This window comes from Opisthocomus hoazin, chromosome 1 (assembly GCF_030867145.1).
Source record: "Opisthocomus hoazin isolate bOpiHoa1 chromosome 1, bOpiHoa1.hap1, whole genome shotgun sequence".
NCBI classification, from domain to species: domain Eukaryota; kingdom Metazoa; phylum Chordata; class Aves; order Opisthocomiformes; family Opisthocomidae; genus Opisthocomus; species Opisthocomus hoazin.
In genome coordinates, this window is record NC_134414.1 from 127,089,351 (window position 1) to 127,101,816 (window position 12,466).

General features: G+C 39.2%; 1 protein-coding gene across 7 annotated transcripts in view; it reads right to left on the bottom strand.

The window, feature by feature from the left end:
- Nucleotides 1–875: 875 nt before the first annotated feature.
- Nucleotides 876–12,466, bottom strand: part of PHLDB2 (pleckstrin homology like domain family B member 2) — a 69,086-nt gene continuing 57,495 nt past the window's right edge. For all 7 annotated transcript variants that reach the window (XM_075435143.1, XM_075435152.1, XM_075435130.1 and 4 more), the window contains 5 exons: nt 10,098–10,188; nt 9,514–9,660; nt 6,769–6,988; nt 3,555–3,640; nt 876–2,809 (listed from right to left, as the gene is read on the bottom strand). In XM_075435143.1, the coding sequence (XP_075291258.1) occupies nt 2,669–2,809; nt 3,555–3,640; nt 6,769–6,988; nt 9,514–9,660; nt 10,098–10,188 (685 nt within the window). In that variant the 3' untranslated portion in view covers nt 876–2,668. The remainder of the gene's footprint in view (nt 2,810–3,554; nt 3,641–6,768; nt 6,989–9,513; nt 9,661–10,097; nt 10,189–12,466) is intronic.

Consider the following 12,466-nt stretch of genomic DNA (forward strand, 5'->3'; position numbering starts at 1 on the left):
GTGTGTACACGGGTATAAACTGTTACCAAGTACGCATTTTGATATATATATATATATCTGTAATGTAATGCACATAATGCCCTGGCCCTTACGGCCAGAGAGGGCACTGGAAAACCCCTTGCCCCTCCCTCCATGGCCTCTCCAGTGGCATCGGGCCTTGGTGGTCGCTTGGCCTGCAGGGCTGTTGAAACAGCTCTTACCTCCCCGCCACACCCCCTCGGCCTTGTTTGTGTGGGCACGGTAGCCAGAACCTCGTCCCAGGTCAAGGGGCGCAGCGGCCGAGGTTTTTAAGACACGGCCTACACGGTTTTCAATCGGCCTGAGATCCCTCAGGGTTAGGGGGTACTTGGCTCCCGTGGGGGTAAGCGCGGAGGGCTGGCGGGCTGATAATGGTTTGCTTACGTTGCCTTGATGTCCGCCACCACAAAACCTGCCACGCTTTGTGAGTGTGACAGCAAACTTGGTGAAAAAGTCATAAAACTGCACGGGCTTCTACAGTGAGCTGGTTCTTCCTGCAATTTAAGCCACGTCCAAGTCAAATATTGGGAAAACTGGGAAACCCTTAAACTTCAGCAATTTGTGTTTTGCAGTTAAACAAAAAAATTATCTATATCCAAGACTGGCGATAAATTCTTCAAACAGGGTCATAAAAAATAAGAAAGGTATTATGTGCACGCAGTAAAAAGACTACACTCCTAATTTCACTGCCATCAGAAGGATTATTTTCCATACCTCTTTTATCAGGAAGCACATGTAACGGTTAGATTAAGCATTACTAAGAAATACAAAACTGCTTGCACAGCTGCATATGACTATTTAAAAGACAAGTAGAAATGTCTCACGATGAAGCACCAAGTGGATATTTAAAACAAGTGTATTTTTAAAAATGTTTATTGAAATGCCTTCATTGCATCATGCAGGATACAAAAATCATTATTAGAAAACCTTTATAACCGTACTTAGGAGTAAAATCAAGATACATCAGGGAAAAATAATAATTATATAAACCAAAGCAATTTATTTCTGATAGTGTTTTAAATCATTAGATTACAAGCTGTGATCTGCACAGATGATAACAATTATCTTGCAATAACAGTCCCTTCTTCCATAATTCAAGTCAAAACTGATGGTCATCATGCTAGAGCAACCGTATCACCTGTGTACACCACAAAAAATTCAACCTGTTCATTAGATACAGGGTTTAAAAAGAATGACAAAAATATTCTGCCAGCATACCTCTGTTCTGCTTTCATTTTTTTATTTGTTCCATCAAAAGCCATTAGCTTTTCATTGAGAAAAAAAGAAAGGCTAATGTGCTTTCTTCTGTTACACAAACCACATAGCACATAAGCTTGATTACTGAAATAGAACCTCTTTAAAGTCATAAGAGACTTTCTTGAAATCCAGTTCGATTAAATAATTTTTTTTTTTGCAATATTACTCAAGGACTTGGAAGAGATTTTAAAATGGGAGACCACTGCACCCTCAGTATTTTTGTTGTTTTAGGAATCTCAGTCTCTGCTACTTAAAATTTTCAGGGTTTTTTATTCATACACTGCTTAGCATAAACTCTTAGAACTTGCCTCTTTTTGTTCTATTTGACAGCATTATTCTGTGCAGATACACTTAAAAACCCAACTCTCCGGGGCTGAAAACTTGGCTCCAAACTATTTAGATAGGTAGAGATTTTGATGCTGGTTTCAAGGGGACCAGCATTTGAGAGGTTTCTGTAGAGCATTCACTTGGCACAGAGTAAGGTTAGAACCATACTAGGACCTTACTACATAAAGGAAAATTGCCGTAGGGTCTAGAATCAGCTCATTCTATTCAACAGGGAAGATTACAAAAAGCCCCTCCTGATGAGGAAGTTAATACATGTGTTTCCATTTCATATCCTTGTGGAAAAATGCATCTTTACAAAGCCATCCTTCTCTTTTTTTTGTTGAGCTCCATAGATGCAAACTTTAAACATGCAGTTGGTGTCACTGGGTGTTTGAACACACAGAATATCGTAACGTTTTAATTTCTTTAAAAGTCATGAAGGGTTTTGGCACTGTCCCCTTACAGAAAGTTACGTACAAGTAACGTTTTGAAAACATGGTAAGGGAATTGTATGACTCTTTGGTTCTGTTGTAATACTGAACTACTAAGGCAAGAACTGCGTGTACCTTAGGGTTGCTTTTTTGTTTATATTTTTATAAAATACTTGTCTGAAAGTTTTAAAAAGTCACCTCATCATCTATAAATGTCAAATGCTGCATATTAAAATATATGCTTGTTACACCTTTTTGTTCCATTACTAGAATTTTTGCATACTGATGAGAACACACACATTTGTAAACTGTTTAGTATGAGCTTATGAAAACATTCTCCGTATAAGAGAATTAGTTGAAAATTATCATTGAATCAAGATGCTGTAATTTAAATTGCCCGATTATTCATTCTGGAGCTCTGTGGTTCTCTCAACAGCTTTAGCTCTTTCATTCCTATAAAGATCAACTAAAACAAATAACAAGCCCCCCTTTTCAATGCATTTGTAAAACCATCTCATTCTGAGGTTTCGGGTGCACATCATGAGGAGGACATTTCAGAGTATTCACTGGCTTTCACTACATATGGCTAACTTCATATGTTACGTTATTGCAGTATGCCCTCTTGCCTCCTTTTATTATAACATGAAGTGGGTGTAGCCTTCTGCTCCTGTAACAATAACATCCATCCATATCCTCATGGCTTCTGGCGAAGGAGCAACCATATAGTATATCCGGTCATGTGTCTTAACACTGAAAGTGAGCAACGGGTTGGGACTCTGAAACAAAATAGAAAGAAGGATATCAGAAGAATGAAGCCAAAGCCATTTACTGGCACCAGAATAAAATTACTTACAGGGAGATTTCTGATAGGGTTAAGGAGAAAGATAAAATGCAAAATGCCGTACCACTGCATCCTGCATTGCAGCCCTGGAAGCAGAGATGTGTTTAAAGTGCGTCCAGCACAAACACTTTTTACGACACACTTCCGCTAGACTATTACACAGTAGTACCGGGCCCCAAACTGTTGTTTCATGCCCAAACAACTAACTCTCCCACTCAGTCCAGTGGTCAGTGCCACTCTGGCTTTCGCAAATCCACGTGCCGAGGATATATTCAGCTTGTCCACAGCTCATTTAAATTACAGATGAGAGGCAGCGTGTGCCACGAGCTGTGGGGACCAGTTAACCCCCTCCTTGTGACAGATGCATACAGCCATTCCTTGATTTGCCAAAGGCACTCACTTCAGTGGGCTCGCTGCTGGACTAAGGGATTCCTCACAGCAAATCCCATGTGGGACCATCACTCTGCAGGTAGACGCTCTCTTATCTCTGCTTTCATCAGTATAAAAAACCCCAGGTCCTAATCACTGATCTGGCTTCATCTTCCTTTTCCTCTGCTCCAGGGTTTTTTGTTTGTTTGTTTGTTTGTTTGATGTCAGCTCTCCCTTTGACTTTACAGCAGGTACTATACTTTGGGTACTGCCATATGATACTCAGTTAAAAAAACAGTATCAAAGTTTACCTTATATGCATTCTTTAGATGATCATAATAGACTTCTTCAATAGCTTGAAAATATATTACACCTTTTAATTTAGTTTCATGTTTGTCTAAAATGGAAAAGAGAGAATGACTTTTGAGAATCAAAATAAACAGTACTTCAAGAAACAAAAGCTTAATTCACATTTCCATATGTGTTCAGCTGATAAGTAACTGGATTAACACTTCTGCTTGTGAAATTCCACAGAAACCTTCAACCTTTCTTCCTAGTTGTTCCATTTTGTTAGAGATGCATTTCCTGCTTTAATATGTTTTCTTTTCCACCTGGTTTCCAAGGAAATAAAGCTTTTGCAATTTCTTCATCTATTTGCAAGTCATTCCCTTCACTGACGTATCTAATCATTATGGCTGGTATTAGCCAACAGAAGGACAGGTGTCTCTGAGATACATCCAGTCTTCCAGTTCCATGAAAGCCAGACTTCACATAGCTTGCAGGCTAAGACTTACAGTTTGCCTTCAAAGGAAAACTGTTATGATAAGCAAATTTGAAATACAATTTGATAGCAAAAGCTTTACATTAGAACATCATTTGTGCTTGTACTTACTAAAAAATGCTTCTTCCCATTTATAATAATCTCCCTCAGTCTCAAGCTAATACTTATGATTCAAATGTGAGGTTAGCAGATCGTAGGCAAGTTTCTACGAGCTCCGATACATGGGAAAGATTACAGGAGGTTAGAAGTTCCTGGGCACTAGCTGCAGCATCATAATTGTCTGTCTGGTCTCTCCTACTCTGACAGCCGAGGTAAAAGCCAAAGTGACTAGATGCAGTTTGCCCCTGTTGCGAAAGGGAACTCCCCATTTGCTTCAGTGTGCCCGAGGTGGGAACACCTGAAGGGATAGTTACTCCAGGGAGGCTGCTAACAGGGAGTAGGTTGTTATCCAGTGGTACTGTGTTTCTGGTACCAATATCCCACTGCAGCAAAGCTGAAATACAGGGTGGGAGTCTTACTTAAGTTTTGATTTCTACAGCAGAGACACAGCTGACAATATCCCTTTAAAAGCAATGGAAAGCAACAGATGCTCGCAGGGGGTCACTTCTAAACTATTTTAGACATCTTCTGATATTGGCTTCTGGCAAGGAGGATACAGACTGTGAACTTAACGTCTCAACAGTCACAACTATAATGTTTCACAAGAAAAAGGAACAGGGCAGATAAGCATTTATAGTACCCTCCATTTTCCTGCAATGGAAGAGAAATTGTTAAATAATCCTGGAGGGTGTTAAGAAGCATCACAACTGCCTGTGACACTGAAGGGCAAACTTCCTTACACTCCCAGTACTTCTATATTAGGGGAATATAATGCCTTCTGACCCCAAGTTAGTATCACCTTAACGCTGCACAGTCACACAGAACATCTTTATCAGTCCCATGAAAGATTCTGCTGTCATTTTGAACACTCACGAAACTCAGCTTACATCCTATCGGTAGCTGCGGGCAGTTTCCAAAGCTTCATATGATGGCAAAAAGAAATCCCAGAGACCAAATGATACAGCGCTGGGAATCTCCCTGCCAGTCCCCAGGGGACCAGTAGAAGTACTGAGGTGTAAGATTACGACGTTATAGCACACATTATACTAAGCTAAATACAATACTATACAAAGTGTACTGTCTATGCAGTACAAGCAAACAGTGATCCACTCTCCTTTCAAACCCCACCTGGCATTTGGCTTGCAAGAGCATTTCAGGTGTCCACAAGCACCCACCACAACAGTCTTTCTAGAGATCCCTGTGTGCTTCAGGTCAGAAAGCGCAGATGCTTCAGTCGCTGCACTAAATTATCAGACTTCAGGGTAAGTTCTTTGATCAGTACACTTGCAGAACTAACACAATATCCCAGTATATTCACTTAGAGTTCAATTACTCTGAATTTTCAGCACCAATATTTATTTTGGAAGTCTACTATATATTTAAAGTTCTATACAGATCCTCACTAATACAAGCATCTGCATTTTTGTGCCACTGGTACAGAATTCTCATGAAACCATGTTTGTTGGCTGCGTCTTTGAGACATTATGAAGAGTTTTCTTTGGTAATTAAAATTGCATTATGGCAACTGTACTGCACTCAAAACTGAAACTGTTAACTATTAACATAACTACAAAAAAAAAAAAATTAAAAATCAGTACCAGATGGGAACACTGCTGTATCTTTTAGTCCTTGCTAACCAATAAACCAGATGTTGAGAACAAAGTAAAAAGAATGTTTGTCACATTCTTCATAGTATTATTGCAAACAAGTAGAAAATACTTAGTGGGTATGTAATGAACAAATGTAATGAATTCAAATGTGTGTTTTAAAAAAGACGGACTGAGCAATGCATAACCCTACCATCAATTTTAAGTTCCTTATGAGTTGCTGGAAAGCAGTAGTGTCATGAAAGGAAATGGAACTATTTGGGTAGGTTTTGTACTTGATGTTTTCTTCTGCTTCTTAGCAATGACCATCCTACCTATGCCCCTGTCTGGCCTCTCCTAACAACAAATATTCAGAACATGGAGTCATTATTTTTCTGGCTTCCTCTGAAGCTTCCAAGTCTACAAACATGTAGATTTGCACAGCAATCAGACACACATATGTTCTTAAATTCCAAATTTCTGGGTTTCCCCTAAGATAACAAATTAATGTAATGCTTATCATATAACACAGTGTGCAGAATTTAGAGTATTCGTGTTGTTCATCTGAAATTGCTTAGACTCTCAAAATATGGCAAACTCAAAAAGTCTACTCCTGTATACTTTCCTGAAAGACTTTTCAGCACATCAAGCAACAGGACTGCAGAAGCATTCCATTTAATTTTCATGGTAAGTATAATAAATTATATTCTTGTATGAAAGGTATAAGAAATCATTCTGTCATTGGGCTAAGTATATAATATTTAAAATTAAATTATGTAGAGCCATTATTCTGTGTACTAGGAACCTGACGGACTTCCATTTTTTCCTCTTGCCTATCCACATCTCTCCCTGTGTCTGTTATGCTCATTTCTCCTTACCTGGCATCAGGATTGAATGCTACAGGGAAAGGATTGCATGCACTCTAAGTGCATGTGCAAAACACCCGACAAAATGGAAATGTAAGTTTTATTCAGGACTCCCTACGTGTTCGTAACTCAGCTCAGGTTGACAGGAAAAGAAGAGAGCCACATGTACCCTAGTAGTGACTCTGCAACCTACCTGCATAATATGTAAAAGTTCTCTTGTTTCTGTCAAAAACAAACCATCGCTTTTTCCATGTTTTAATTTTTCCTCCCATTTTAATCAGAAAGCCTCGGCAGGTCTTCTCTGTGAGGGAGACATGGTAACAGGTCTCTATGTTGTGACCAGCTGTTTCGATGTGACTTCGTAGGTCAAAGTCTTCCTTTCTAATGGGCAAATAGCGAGTCAGGGGACGGGCCTACAATAAAGAAAAGAAAATCATATTATTTTTAACAGCAGTCTTAACTTCTCCTTCACTCTTTCTGCTGCAAACTGCCCACAGATTCTAAGAATTAACATAAGAAAAATAAAGAGCTTTGCCTGCAGCCCTGATTTTCTTTAAAAGGAAAACACTTAAAACTTGTAACTTTACAAAGTGTTGGATAACAACACCAACAAAACAACAAAAGTCAGATTAGAGCATAGGCATTTCCTGAAATCATCAGTTGATAAGCTGGTAAAACAGGGGGCACAGCACAGCAAGGTTGTTTTATAATTAAAACATTAATTAAATGTAAAGGTGTGTTGCTGCTTTAGATGAAGTGTAAGAACTTCATTTGCATGATGTTAAGCATACCCTTTACTTCTCAGGGCTAAACACTCACTACGCATATCTCACTCATTAATATTTTACTGCTACAGGTATTTTAATGCAAAGTATAATATAAATAATAAGAACATGCTATTACGGGAAAAATTAATAATGAGAGTGAGCTGTAATCCCTAGTTAGTTTCACAGAGATTGCTGTGAATGAAATTCAGAATTATTCTGAACAAATTAAATGTGGTATCTCGTTCACAGTTGGCAGTATGGCACAGAGAGCCAAAGCGCACCCCTCTGCAAGAGAGAGCAAAGCAGCACAGGAAACCGTGCCCCGCTCTGGGTCGCAGTTCAGGACTCTGCATCAAGCCCAGACGATGTAAGTTGGGAGAACAAGCAGGAGGATGTCGTGATTTGGGACCTCTGCTAGCTGAGGGAGTATGCTTGTTTCCTGTGCTTGGAGGCTCTACGCACAGGCCTTCCCCCCCCCCCCCCCCCCCATTTTAACCACAGAAGACAAGTCACCCAAGGCTCCTGCTGCCGTCAGGGCAGACAGAGGCTTCATCACAGGGCGATTCAGAGCACAAGCTGAATTTAGGTGCTCTGAATGACCTGTGAAAGGAGCACTTCCCAGTCTCTTCCTTGACTTCAGAGAAGCCGGTGACCTGGAAAATCTAATCAGCCATGCCTAAAGTTAGCCTGTTAAACCCCACTGTGAGTCACAAATCAAAGGGACTTTCCCTTATTGCATTCTCAAGAACCTCCTGGCACAACAAAAGCTGTGTTGCCCACACAGACTCTTAGCACCCTTCTAAAATTATGCAGTCCTGTATGATACAAGCTGGCATCAGCTCTGGCAAGTGCAAAGTCACAGTTCCTTCCCCTAGTTCATGTTTCTAAGTGTCAGGAAGTGCTGAAAAAAATTAAAAATTTGGTCTCACTGTACAAAGGAGAGAAAATAGTTAATGTATCTAGTAACGTATCTAGTTTTTGACAGATATGTGTTGTGTTCCTGCCAATTCAGTCTTCAGCCTCTCTGCCAAGTTTGCCAATTAGCAGTAAGTGATAGGACATTCCATTACAACACATGCGTGCTCCAATTTGGGATAAAGATATAAGTGTGGCATTGTTGTTAATGCCATACTTGAGCTGTCATTAAAGTTTCTTAGGAAAAAAGAAGGCATTCAAGTAAAGTATGCATAAATTTTAACATTTGGTAATTACATTTTATATAAAACCAGAGGAATGGATATATTTAACCAGAAACAACTTAAAGTTCATCTGGGGTTGTCCTATTGTTGTGATTTAGTGTTGTCAACTAGAAAGGCAAGTCATGTAGGAATGTTCGTAAAAAAATACAATAGTAATTTATGAAACAAAGATCTAGCAAAGGTAGCACAGATAAAAGCAGAAAGATACTCAAATATGATACGGAATCTTCTGCACTCAGATACCTATATTAAGATGGAGACACTCTCTTGCTATACTATACTAATGATAAAATGACTGCCTAGTCTATTTGCTGTACCATGTAGATCTTATTAGTTGTGGTGGAATAAACAACTAGGTAAGATCTCTAAGCCTAAAGAAAGCTCAGGATACCTCTAAGTCCTAACAAGAAGCAAGATGATGTAGGAGGTAATGCTGTTTTAATTCAATAATGTTTCTCATGTTGTATAGTCCCAGTAACATTAGGAGAATACTATTTCCTCTCCAGAGCAGATGTGGAGCTGGAAAAGCTTCTTTTTCTGTTTTTTTTCAGTCAAGTATTTAGAAGTGACAATTCACATTTCAAGATATTTTATGTATTAAAAGAAAGGAAGAAACCCACCAATGGTTTATTAAAATAACACACTCGCAGATTTCTGTTGCTCAGGCTAAAAAATTCTGCTCTGCCCATACTTAGTAACAAACCTTATAGGATTAGTATTTGTACTTTAGATATAAGATGCTAAATAGATATCTATGCTATTATTTAGCTTTAAGTGAATACCCAGAGATCTATCTAAGGCTCCAAGAGCCCAAACATAGTTTTAGTGGCACAGTTACACCTCAGAAATACTAAATCCATCTGTTCAGCTGAAAGCACTTCTGTTTACCATTGGCAGAAATGCACTTAATCCCTTCTGTATATCAAGGGGAAGTCTTGCACTTAAAAACCATTTCATGTCAACATATCTCACCTGTGCTCTTTGTTTTTCACGTATTTTGACTTCCTTTTCAATTAATTTTTGCCTCTGGCTAGTTTCTTCTTCCAATCTTTTCTCCAGTTGCTCTCTGCGGCGCTTCTCTTCTTCCAGAGCTCGTTTTTTAGCTTCCATCTCCCGTTCCTAAATACCACAGCACATGCAGAGCTTCAATTATATGTGAAACTATAGCTGATAATGTAATTACTAATGCAGGACTAAATCCCTTTTTGCCTCTTAAGTAGGCAGAATATATATCCAGCAAAGTGAACCAAGAATTGGAATCAAAATTGCAAATATCACCACTTTAGAAATTAATGTTCTTCTTAAGCAGCTCTCCTAGCAGGTGTAGGAGCAATGCTAACCTAGCTTCTGATGTGATTTTACCATCAACTCACCCATTGAGATAGCAGCTATTGCATATGTACTCAAAGATGTAGCATGAGGGTGAAACCAGACAAAACTAAGGGGGGAGAGGTAATTTTTAAAGTGTCTATTGTAAACTATTTAGGGTCCAATGCTGCATTTAGGAGGATACTAACTAACATGCCACTCAGTTTTACTCATATAATTATGCTTACCCTGGTCTCAAGCAGCCTAGTCTTTTCAGCATGTGCTTGTTTCAGAAGTCTCTCCATCTCTTCTATTCTTGCAACATTTGAAGTGCTAGCACTGCACAAAAAATCAGTTATTTAAAAGAATACTTGGTATTTAAAGACATACTTTACCATCCAACATTAGGCAGTTCAAGAATGAAGTTGATACTGTTCCAATCCAGTTCAGTGCAGTAGGCACTAACAAAAAATGATGTATAAAGTATATGGTACACTGTCAATGTATACATTCCCCGTGCAGAGCTGTGAAAAATGCATACTCGAGTGCCTAACAATGCATCTTGTCCCATGATCTGTCATCTTCTTCTAGATACCAGAATATGGATGGAGGTGATTACCATGTCTTAACAGCACACAGTACCGATCCTCTGAGCTGGCATTAGTAGCCATCTGAATACCTCTCTCTCTGGCTGTAGACTGTCTCTGTTCTGTGTCTCACTGAGCTCATCATCAAGAAATGCTCAATAAAAGAGAGGAGTAGAAGGTCTGCATAAAGGCCATCCAGTGACAGAGCAGTGTCAGGAAGGATCTACTAAAGTAACCGGCAAGTCAGAGAAATAAGAGTAATCACAAAGAGTGCTAGATCCTGGCCCAGCACAGCACAGCTATCACCTCTGCCTGTCTTTTTTTCTTTTGTTTCTTTTCTCCAATACAATTTCTTTGTTTCATCTCAATTTAACAGCCATTTCAACTGTGGCACTTCCATGGCATGTTCTCTATTTTGTTTTTCATCTTAGGCTGTTCAAGAAAAACAGTTGATGTTAAATGTTACTGTATTACCATTAATAATGCTATTAGACTAAAGCACAATGCAAGGAAATAGAATGGATTCAAAGGTTTAGGGCAGAGAGGCACTTGACCTGGGATTGTACTGAAAACGCTATCTGACCACTGAAGAGGAAATGGGTGTCAGATGGCAGGTTTATTCATGCTACTTGATAGCATACAGACCAACTGTGAAGGGACACAGGTAGAATGAAAGCAGTGGAAATGTGTGTCCTGGGCAAGGGGAAAGAAAAAAAAAAAGCAAGAACAACATTCCTCATTTTCTGAACACACCTCTGACGCTTAAGTCTGTAAGACCAGGATTTTTTTCAGAAACATGACAGTCTTCAGTAGACATTTCTCTGTCTGATACTGCGGATATGTTTCTTGAGAAGATACCATTCAATAAAAAAATAAAATACCTCATTTAACCCAGGCTTGCAGAAAAGGTATAATCCATCTGAAATCCAAATGAGCTCTAAAAGCTTATTGTTTTGGAAAAATAGGGGGCCACTGACTTAGATGTCTAAGCCTAGTTTGGCCACACTGTGTTTAGTTGATGGGCCAAGATGGGTCAACTAACTTCAGTAAGAGCAATGGGGCCGTAAATCAAGTCATGTGAGCAACCTGGTAGATAGTCAATTGTATTAGGTTTTCCCACATAAAACTTGCCAATACTTCAGCTTAGTTAAATTCTTTCATCCTTGATTTGCTTATCCTGCTCACAGAAATCAATGCATAGCAGAAGATCATAATCGCTGACACCTCAACCATGAAAAAAGAAGTGCTAACAAATCTTTAAACAACTACTGTTTGGCGAGGCGATGAATGACTACAGTGGTTCTGTTTCTTCTGTAGTTTGAGAACAGACAGATTTTATGCATTTCCAGAAAAAAAAGGTCTCTCTTACCTTACACAAGGCATTATAGACCTTATATATTTTAAATGTGTCAGAACAAAGCAAGGTAAATTATTTTCCTTTAAAGTCTGATATGGCTAGAAAAGATTCTCAAACACTATCTAAAACAATCTAAATTCATTTTGCTTAAGGGAAGTTTTGCCAAGGAAAATTAACTGCCTATCTTCCAAGACTTATCATCAAAATCAGCCCACGCTCTTTTCTTCCCTCACCAATCTTTGCCTTGTGGGAAACTGAAACGTCTGTTGTAATGGGTCCTTTTCTGGTTTTTCGATTAGTTTAGTTTTTGGGGTTTTGTTTTGGTTTAGGTTTTTTTTGTTTGTTTTTTTTTTTCTTCTGGCATTGGCTAGAAGCTGCAGAAGAGCCAGAGGGAGACAGACGGGCATACAGCATCAGTGAAATTCAACAGCTGTTGGGGCTCCACAGTCTTGGGCTAGAGGTCCTATGAGATGGCCTCGAGGTAGCTCAGAGACACACCATCTTCCTCCAAAATCGTCAGAGCAGCAAGTAAAAGAGAGACAGATTTACAGATAACACTGCCATGTCAGGTTACTGCAGAGATAAGAGTTAGTTCCCAGCCTGTCTCCAGCTGTCAGAAACTTGCCGACTGTGTATCTATTTAAAACAAACATCCTCAAAACCTGAGTCCTAA